Source organism: Nannobrachium achirus (assembly GCF_963921795.1).
Source record: "Nannobrachium achirus genome assembly, chromosome: 23".
In the NCBI taxonomy this organism is placed as follows: Eukaryota; Metazoa; Chordata; class Actinopteri; order Myctophiformes; family Myctophidae; genus Nannobrachium; species Nannobrachium achirus.
The window spans coordinates 30278767-30290019 of record NC_137830.1 but is presented as its reverse complement, the minus strand read 5'-3'; the positions used below and the strand labels follow the sequence as shown (position 1 = coordinate 30290019).

At 40.8% G+C, this 11253-nt stretch overlaps 1 protein-coding gene across 1 annotated transcript; it reads left to right on the top strand.

The window, feature by feature from the left end:
• Positions 1-7377: 7377 nt before the first annotated feature.
• Positions 7378-8905, top strand: LOC308308864 (4-galactosyl-N-acetylglucosaminide 3-alpha-L-fucosyltransferase 9-like; the record flags this gene model as incomplete). The annotated part of the gene is made up of 2 exons (XM_080754316.1): positions 7378-8271; positions 8900-8905. The coding sequence occupies 2 exons, from the start codon at positions 7378-7380 to the stop codon at positions 8903-8905; spliced, it is 900 nt and encodes a 299-aa protein (XP_080610442.1).
• Between the last annotated feature and the right edge of the window lie 2348 nt (positions 8906-11253).

The window sequence follows — 11253 nt, the reverse complement described above, 5'->3', positions numbered from 1 at the left end:
CAATGTCCAAACAATGGCCCTATATCCTCACTTGTCCCCTGTCTTTGTCCGAATGTGGAGGAACTGGACACAAATGCAGACTAGTCTGGAAGCAGTCACTCACGGTGGTTCATTGGAATGCAGGAACAAATCCAAAACTCAGGACAGAGGGTGACAGCCGTGCTGCTTTCGACAACCTAACAAAACTGATATTATTATTATTATTATTATTATAAAAATACGGTAGCCGGCTGCAGACAAATCTGCCAGAGCAAAATCATTAGCTCTACACCTTAGTGATTAAGATTAGTCTGGCCATGCCAAGGCTAAACTTGCAGATCGGCTTAAATGACAACATCATGGACTTGGAGAAAACACTAGAGACAGCAAGGACTTAACCACTTAAGCCATACCTGAAGTTCTAGCCCACTCAAAAAAAAAAAAAAAAAAAATCCATTTGCCTACAAGTTGGATTGCTGGTCGAACCAATTAAGTAACTGCATGATGTATTTTTCAGAATAATCATTCCATCCACATACAGTAAACGTGTTTCTATTCATGATTGTCTGCCCCAGACACTTGCAGCAATGTGACATAAGCACCGGAAATGTATTTGGTTGTTTGTTTATTTAATAACTTCAACTTTTGATTTCCTAAATAATTTTCAGGTGCTAGGATTTTTGACGAACACGAATGACACTTAGAGTACCAGAGGTGTCACTAAAAAAGGCCACTCAAATAAAGGTCACACACCATAACTTTAACACTGCTGGGCAGTGGTGTGTTCTAGATTGGATGTCTTGGATGCCATCCAACAACTATTGGATGGCATCCAATAGGACCCCCCTGTAGTAACTGGGTCCCTCCCTCCCACATACATGGCATGCATGCACATATACGCGCACGCATGTGGTCACGAATTAAATGCGAGCTCGATGTATATGGGCATTCCCATATGAAGTTCTGTTAGATATGGGTTAATATTGATGACATCAGGGATCTCCATATATGGGCTTAAAAGGGATTCTGTTAGTGTGGTTTCCCATGACATCACAACATACATTTCTTTCCACACACACTCCTTGGATGGCAAATCACAACCTCCGCCCCTGATTTCTCACATGGCCCTCTTCAAGTGCCACCATCAGGCTGATTTTTGCAAAACACATTTTTGGACACTGCTCCTACAGATTGTGGCCTAAAATCACGCAAAGTGGTACAACTCTAAAGTCATGTCATCAACATGTATCTGTCCCATTTCCCATATTCCCTCCTGATTGGCTATGATTGCCTTCTAAAGTTTGTGTATTCTACGCGACAGTCGCTTATCTCCCGATGAGTCTTACTGGTGTCACAGTGATGTGTCAGGGGAACCACAGTATCAGGCGTTATCCCTGCTCTGAGCCTGTGATGTCACAGTGATGTGTCAGGGGAACCACAGTGTCAGGCGTGACATACAAACAGGCAGACAGACAGAGATACGCGGACAAGATGTGCCGGTTTCCATAATTAACTGCAACCTACGGTCGCAATTATTATACTGTATAGTAGCTCTTGTGCACATCCTGGTGGAGGTACTGGTTGGCACTATTAAGTATACTAGAATTTCGGGCCCCCTTCGGGGGCCCTCAAATCTAGAGCTCGGGCCCCCTCCGGGGGCCCTCACGGTATACCAGCAATCAAATGGATTTGTAATGGGCAAATATGGGTAGTTCTTTTTTTGAGAGAAAATATTTTTTTGAGAAAAAAAAAATTTTAGAGAAAAAATAGTGTTTTGAGACAAAAAAAAATTGAGAAAAAAAAAAGTTTTTTGAAAAAAAGTTTTTTGAAAAAAAAAAAGTTTTTTGAAAAAAAAAAAGTTTTTTGAAAAAAAAAAGGTTTTGGCCTAATTGTGTTATTATTATTACTATAATAGGCCTGCCAATGTTTTATTTTCATTATTTCAATGTTTTCATTTTAGCAACACACACACACACACCCCTACACACACACACACACACACACACACACACACACACACACACACACACACACACACACAGTATGTTGCTGTGAAGAGGTGAGTGGGCCGAACTCTAGATGTGAGTGGCCCGAAGGGCCGCTAGGCTCTCGCTGCTGCGCGCCTGCTGAAGCAAACTGTAACCTGATACTTTGATGACGAAAATTGCGTGGGAGACACTCTGGGGAAAGATTTTGATGACGAAAATTGCGTGGGAGACACTCTGGGGAAAGATTTGCATAGCAAACCCACACATTACTTTTCTACAAAGTGTACATCGTGCGAATACAATAGCTTCAGGAGAAGCTGCTAGGAACATTGGGGTAAAAATGCGCGATTTTTGTGCAAAAGGTGGAGTCTTTAGATGCAGTGTAAATGTGATTCTATCGCGGAGTTGCCTAAAAATAATCGAAAAATAATCGCTGTCAATTAGTTGTAGGGATGAGAAAGAAAACCTTGCACTGCTTCTCTCAGGGACTGCACACTCCAATGAATATGGACAGATCTTTATGCTTAATTATTATTATTTTTTTCTGCACAACACTGTGTACCCCAGTACCACTTATTGAGATCATGAAAAGCTTGATGGACTTTGTTTATTTGTAGATGCATTGTAGATGTAGATAGAATCGCTTGACCTTAAACCTCTCTGTCCAGTTAAAGTACCGGTAGTTAATGTATTCAGTGTGGTTATTGTGCAGGTTTCAGTCTCTCTGCCAGCTTCTTTGGGGTGGCAAAGTCATCTACATGGATGAAAGAGTCTCCTGGGACATGATCATCATAATTTCATCTTGAAGTGCCCAGAACTACGGGTACTGTCCCCATTTGCATAGGATTGTATAATTTCTCTGTGATGTAGTCTTTGTAAATAGTGTCTACAAAGGACAGGTAGAATTTGCAGCTAAATATTACTGTAGACACTCTTCACCATTCAAATCACTTCACACACAAATCACACACAAAGGCTTTCCCGTAAGCTTCTATCTTGATGTACCTTTTCAGCTCAGTATATTTTGGGTTCCAGTTACTCACAACCCAATCTGGCTAACCATTGTCAAATAAAAGGGAAAGCCCACTCTGTTTTGTTCCTTTTCATTTTCATCTTGATGCTATCAGTGTTTGTTCTCGAGAGATTACTCACAACCCAGCAGACCAGTGTGTCCTTCACTGGCAGTTTGAAATTCTCATCCTCATGTGCTGGAGCTAGGCATCCATAAGGCACTGGGACATTTTAATCTAGGCGATAGGGTTTATCATACCTGCCATGCTGGTTGACTTGGTTTCTTATAATTTTTATTTTTTACTTAATTGCATCCAGCATTATTAGTAGGCTACTTTATGCCCTAAGTGCGTCTTACTGGTTAATTTTGTATTCTTTTGTTGTTATATACAACATGTTTGCACCAGTATGAGTAGCCTAAGTGACAAATAAACTCTTGTTGATTCATGGCTGAGAATGTAATCATGTTTACTCAGCTGACAAAACTTGAACAATGGTAGGGTTAACATACCAGATACCACAGGTTTGAAAAAAGAAAATAGCCTCACAAGCTCACAAAGAGCTTGTAGATCTGCTATTTTCACTAGTTTGGGTCCTGGGCAAATGTTCTCTTTTGGGTCTTGAGCTAAAACAAGTTTGGGAATATAAAAAAAAGGACCAAAAAGGACAGTAAAAGAGGAAGGAACGTTGAAAAGGCCCATTTTTGGATGTTGTTGAATTTAACCCAATAAGTGATTTCTTTCATGAATTCTTCCCCACAGTCACATTTTCAGTTCAGCTCTTTGCAGTAGTAGGTTTTTTAGCAGGAACAGACGAAAGCAGGGTTTTGGAGAAACATACATCCAGCTGTTTAATTGCCATGCCTTGTTGGGTATACTGTAAACTCACAAAGTAGTTAATGTATCGCCAAACAAAACTTCTAATTCAGATGGAACGAGTAAGCAATTTACCCCGAGTGAGAGGACATTATGCTCTGATAATGTCCTGTGTGAGGGGGTGATCGGACGAGGCGAAGCCGAGTCCGATAACACCCTCACACAGGACATTATCAGAGCATAATGTCCGACCCCGAGTGGTAAATAGCTTTTCTACCACTTTTTTCCGTATACATGAAAGAAAACACATAGTTGTAACTTGCAAGGATATTAAGTTACAATCATTATTGCCTATAAAACTTCCGCGACGACAGCAAATAGTTCCACAAACAACATCTTCTACTCACCACCAGATGACGCCAACTCCATGCAGAGAAAGATGTCTAGCATACAGCTAAGCTAACGTCAGTTAGAAGGACCGTTCCGGCCGTAAATAGAGGCTGTTCGCTTCCAGAAAGGCATAGGTTCAGAGAAAAGGGGCTTTAAAGTTGGCGGATTGCATTGGATCCAAATAAATCGGCGACGTCGTACGCACGTTAGTAAACATAGGACCGCTACGACCGTCATATGTTGGTTGGGGGAAAGGTGTTCCGACTACCTCCTGAAGTCCCCGGATGTACACTGAGGCGCATTGATCTCGTCCTCACACAACTGCGGCGGTTGTTCTGCCATAACCTCCGGAATTTAGCCAATCAGAATCCAGTATTTGAACATGTGACTAGAAAAAGTGGTAGAAGTTGTCATGACTGAGTCTGATACTCTCCTTGAGTTGGTGTGGGTATGGCTGATTTATCCTGCGTGCAGTCACACACATCCCGAAGCTCATCATTGCCAGTTTCATTACCATCTCTTGAATAGACCATAACTGAATCTAACTGTAAATGTTTACAGTTATCGGTCAATATTGGTATCTGCAAATAAAGCTGACATTAACCAATGGCCAATTTGTTTCCCTGGACGAAAAGGGGAAATAATAACACCAAAAACCAAATAAACTAATATTGGTATCAGTATTGTTATTTTAAACATCAGTATCGGTATCGGCCAAGAATTTCCATATCAGTGCATCCCTACTGTAAATACAATAAAGGGGGTACGGGGCTACAGGGAGTTTCAGTAGGCAGGACAACAGTCAGACCCTGCCCATAATCTCATTAGTTAGACTAGGTGTGACTGCTTGCAGCCACCACCACTTATTTGTTGTTAGGATTTGAGAATCAAGTTTGAATGTTTACAGTATGTGCTATTCTCGAATAAAGAACATTTTATTCCGGGAGACTGATAATTCTTTGCTGCTGTTTTCAACAACCCAGGTGAAGTGTCTTTTTAATTAAATTTATGATTTCACATTCCTTACTTTGCTGAATTGAAATGTCGTTTCATAGTAAACAAGTGTGTGACTGTTGGATTCGATGTCAGCATTATTCCCTTGCAGCACAATTATCAATTAATTAGTCAGTAACTATAGCAGGTCTTGATAATGATTTGGGACTAATAAAAAGCCTTGTGGTGAATATATATTTTCATGCTGTGGAAAGTAATGAATTTTATTAAAATTATTGAATGGGCAGGCGTTCTGCAAACATGTACATACAGTAAGTCAAAGCTAATCCCTGGATGATATATATATATATTTTATGTTTTAACATTGTTTCAAAAAATCACCATTGCCTCAATAAATGGGTCCCAAATGGGCTGTTCAGATCAGCTTCATTTGATGTTGGAGCCTGGCTCCTTCCTACATATTTTGACTATCAGACATTTTATAAATTGAATGTTTACTATTTAAATCGCTCTTACTCTAGAGCGATTTACAATAAGCAAGGACAGCACAAGATAATACATCAAATGCATTTTAATCTAAAATCGTAGGTAAACCAAGAACCTATCATCTGGGGGAAAAGAAAGAAAACTAGAAGAAGTGCTCTTCCGAGCACAGGTCTCCACCAGCCACGCGTCCTGGTGGTGGTATAATAGGCCAATGTAAAAAGGGTGGCATGTGTTCTTCACCAATCTTAGGCCTTTCATGGCGCCACCATGAGGCTGATTTGAACATTTTGTAGTGTAATTTCTTCCTTGGCCTTTTGCGAATGAGCGTGCACAATTTCATTACAATTGCACGCTGTGTTTGATTTGAGGCATTTTGTTTGAAACGGATCAATCCTGCAAAGTTAGGAGGCCAATCTTAGCCAATCAGGATGGAATATTTAATACAGGACAGATCCGTCTTGATCATATGACTGTAGAGATACTGTGTACTGATTTGTGTTCATTTTGGGTAAAATCTGAAGGAGTAATATCCAAAAATGTGTCTTACATAAGTCGGCCTCCAGGTGGCGCTATAAAAGGCTGATGTGAAAAATGCAAGGAAAGGGTTTTTCCTTGGCCTAATATGGCCTATAGGGAGTGCACTTACCAAGTTTGAAACTGATCGGTGGAGTTATAGGTAACACCACGAATTGGCCTGTTATAGCATTTGAAGTGGCATTTCTTCCTCATCCTAGTGGGAACGTTTGTGCGCGATTTCATGTTAATTGCACTCTGCGTTTGTGATTTGAGGCATTTTGTCCAAAACGGACCAATCTTACAAACTTTGAAAGCCAATCTCAGCCAATCAGGATGGAATATGGACAATCAGACAGAACCGTGTGAATCACATGACTGTAGAGATGCTGTCTACCGATTTGTGCGATTTTTGGACAAAATCTGTAGGAGTAGTGTACAGAAATGTGTTATGCAAACATCGGCCTCATGGTGGCGCTAGAACAGGGCCATTTGAAAAATGTGGGGCAGAGGTTCTGAATTGGCATCCAGGGAGTGTGTGTGCTCTTTTTGGCAGCGTCCGGGCCAACGGCGCCGGAGATTAGCTGGTAACAAACTCGGAGGACGGACGGACGGACGGACGCACGGACAGGGGCGAAAACATACTCTCCCCCTGCCTTCGGCTGGAGACAAAAAAGAAAATCTATAATCTGTCTGTACATTGAAGCTATACACATGCCAACATCAGCAATGACCTGGTATCAGTCTAGCCTCAGTCCACCCCTTCCAGAAATCACATTTGCATTTAACCTTCTGAAATCAAATGCAAATGCCATTTCCGGAAGGGGGGTGGTTTACAACACAGTCTACATAACTAAATTATATCTACGGTAAATTACATTTTTGCCTTTATATTAGCCTGAAAGGTCGTCAAGGCTAGGGCAAGTGCTACGGTAAGGTGGTTTAGACAGCATTGTACTTTTGGATCACTAGATTATACTGCCTGAATCTGACAGCAACTTTGTCATGAGTCAGACGATTGAATGAATCTCTCTCTGTTCTCTCTCAAAGGGTTGCAATTGACCATGATGAGTTCTTCATCCTGCCAGTGCACTCGACAACGCTTTATCATCAGCAGCCTGGTGCTTCTGTGTTCACTAGGATCTTTTCTCATGTACTACAAACCAGACATCAACTCTACCTTGATTAGCATTTACAACAAGGTCTCTCAAAAAGAAGATGCCTATCATAACATTCTGAGTATGGATGGAAATATTTCCCAGGTCCTAAATCCAAACGGGACCTCAGAGAAGCAGATCAGTCCACATTCCAATCACACCACGGCCATCCAACTTAAGGATGGAGATACAGAGGATGATGTACTAATGTTGATCTGGTTCTGGCCATTTGGCTCCAAATTTGACCTCAGTTGCAGTGAATTCAACATCAAAGGATGTCACCTGACAGACGACAGGAGTCTTTACAACAAAGCACATGCTGTCCTGTTCCATCACAGGGACATCAACTGGGAACTGAACAACATGCCGCAACAACCCCGTCCCTGGTTTCAGAAGTGGGTGTGGTTTAACATGGAGTCGCCTGCAAATTCACCTCAGATTTCAAAACTCAATGACTTGTTCAATTTGACAAGCAGTTATCGCCTAGATTCAAATGTCCCAGTGCCTTATGGGTACCTAGCTCCAGTGACACATGAGGATGAGAGTTTCAAACTGCCAGTGAAGGACAAACTGGTCTGCTGGGTTGTGAGTAACTGGAACCCAGAATATATAAGAGTTCAGTTCTACAATGAGCTGAAAAAGTACATAGAAATAGAGGCTTATGGGAAAGCCTTTAGTCGTGATTTGAATGGTGAAGAGCTTTCTACAGTAATATCTAGCTGCAAATTCTACCTGTCTTTTGAAAATACTATTTACAAAGACTACATCACAGAGAAATTATACAATCCTATGCAAATGGGGACAGTACCCATAGTTCTGGGCACTTCAAGAAGAAATTATGAGGATCATGTCCCAGGAGACTCTTTCATCCATGTGGATGACTTTCCCACCCCAAAGGAGCTGGCAGAGAGACTGATTTACCTGCACAATAACCACACTGAATACATGAACTACTTTAATTGGACAGAAAGGTTTAAGGTCAAGCAACTGAAGCCAGGCCAATTTGGCCATGATAATGCTTGCAGATCATGTATTCATCTACAAATGAACAAAGGCTATCAATCTTTTCATGATCTCAATAAATGGTACTGGGATTAGTTTTAAATGCATTTTAAAATGTGCTTGGACCAACATACAAAGTTGGTCACCTTTGATGCTGTTCTTTTATTTTATAAATGTACATATTTTTTCTGCATTATCTGTATCGCTTTGATACTAATATCATTGCTGCAAAAGAGTTGGGGGAAGGAAAGGTTACTATTAGGTACATGTATGTAAGATGTAACAATAAAAACCTTGAACCTAAGAGGTGTACCGTAATTGTCACTGTTTTATTTTGATGATTGTTGATTTAATTAATAATATTTGTCACTAAAGTCTAATTACATCAAAGTTTAGGGGTTGGAGTAGAGACTTGGACTTTTTTCTGTTGCCCTGCTTTGCATACTGTGATACCGTTTGTGTTTTTCTCCTGTGCTATTGCAAGGCAAACACATTTCTCTCCTGCATGGGTTCATAACGTATCTATTCTTTATTGAAGGCTGTCTGTGTCTATCTGATCATTATGTTCAATGTTCCCTCATTGTACATTTAAATTTCCTCTCAGATCTAATGGACAAACTGTTCTATTCCCCAATACATGAGGGCCCAATTCTTCCCCCCAAATAGTGTTGTGTTCTCCCCAGAAAATGGTTAAATAACTTCCTTATTTATTGATTATTGCAATATGTAGTATGTGTGCCATTTCTGTACTTTTTTATATACAGTAGCAGAACTAGTTGTATGTTCTGCAAGTCGAATTTTCTGGGGATAATAAAGGATATCACATTAAAGGGCCTACACCATGCTTTTAAAACTATATTTTTTGTATAAATATATGCTCAAAATTGAGTCTTGACAGGTTTTAACCCTCAACAAACACTCTGACCATTCTTTTTGTTTGTTCTAGCTCTACTATAATGAGGCTCTCCAGCTGCAATACCAAAACGGCCTCTGTTTGCTCAGGGGCGCATCTAGTGGGGTTTTTCCACCCCTCCCCCCTCCCCTCCTCTTCACTCCTCCCCGGACCCCACGTTGACAACAAATAATGTTAATATTGGGCCAATACAAAAATAGGATAATGTTGCAGCTCTGATTATAGCCTACTGTAGGCCTATGTTGTATGTTATAGGCCTACTGTCAAATGACACAGAGCGACCGTTGCTAGACCAGACATTACAGAAAGTTAATCTACATTAGACAATCAACCCCACCTGCATTGTATTTATGTATTAAAAAAAAGTAAAAAAAAAAAAAAATGTTTTGAAAAAAATGTTTGAGAAAAAAAAGTTTTTTGAAAAAAAAAAAGTTTTTTGAAAAAAAAAAAAAGTTTTTGAAAAAAAAACTTTTGAAAAAAAGTTTTTGAAAAAAAGTTTTTTGAAAAAAAAAAGTTTTTGAAAAAAAAGATTTTTGAAAAAAACAAGTTTTTGAAAAAAAAAGTTTTGAAAAAAAAAAGTTTGAAAAAATGTTTTTTTGAAAAAAAAAATTTTAGAAAAAAAAAAAAACGGGAATCCGTGTGACGTCACACGGATCAACTCTCAGAACAGCACTGTTCTGAGAACCCGTGAAAAGCTTTTCATCTCTGTCTTCCCAAAACCAGAGAAAGACACAATGGTCAGAAATAGGACTTTGTGAGGATAGAAGGTGCCAGTGGGACCCCAAAAAAAGGTTTTAAAATAGAAAAAGTGAAAATTCATGGTGTAGGTCTAGGCTATATATAGGCTATATGTTCAACGTCTTGCTGAGATTGAACAGCTTTCTCTCTGACAATCTGTTTGCGCATTTAATTAAACTAGAAGCTGGGCCGCCCTTCGGGCGGCCCAGCGTCTAGTCGGCGACCTGGCCAACTCGGAACAATGTAAATAGGGAATGAATGCCCCGCCCTTTAATGCAAACCCCATTATACCTGTTTTCATAGGACCCGTTTTGACCATTTGTCTGCCTGTGTCCATTTTTGCCCATATATGGAGATATCTGTATCTGTCTGTCGGTGTCCATTTTATGTCCATATATGGAGATCACTGCAGTTATAGTTCTGGGTCCATTTTATGCCCATATATGCCCATATATGGAGATATCTGTCTATCTGCATCCATTTTATGCCCATATATGGAGATCTCTGTATCTGTCTGTCTGTGTCCCTTTTATGCCCGTATATGGAGATCTTTGTGATTCTGCATCCATTGTATGCCCATATATGCCATATATGGAGATATCTGTTTATCTGCGTCCATTTTATGCCCATATATGAGATTTCTGTCGCTTTTTCAAACAATCGTGGGTCGGGTCGGGTTGAGGCCGAGCACTGCACTACCTGCTGCGGTGGGGAACGCACGTGCCGAATTTGAAATAGGGAATGAATGCCCCACCCTTTAATGCAAACCCCATGAATGCCCCACCCTTTAATGCAAACCCCAATATACCTGTTGTCATAGGACCCGTTTTGACCATCTGTTTGTCTTTGTCCACTTATGCCCATATATGAAGATCTCTGCACACACAGTACCGGTTGCGGAAAACTCTGATGTCAGACTTTATGCCCATATCTGGAGAACGCGCGTGCCGGTGGGAAGAAGGGTTCTCGAGATACGCGGATTACATACATACATACACATTCACAGAGATTTTGTGTTGACTCATGTGGCGTACGTGATGTCAGAGCCTTTTATGAAGTGATGTCACAATGACTCAGCGCTTGCGCCGATTTCCTCCGGAACAGCCTGATGTCAACAATCAGCTCCGCATAAGGAGATTCCGAACGTTTCGCGCCGGTTTCGGAAAACCGCGAGTCGGGTCGGGTCGAGGCCTGGCACTGCACTCCGTGCGGCGGCGGGGAACGCGCGTGCCGAATCTGAAGCCGGTGGGACGAACGGTTCTCGAGATACGCGGATTACAAACAAACAAACAAACAGACAGAGATTT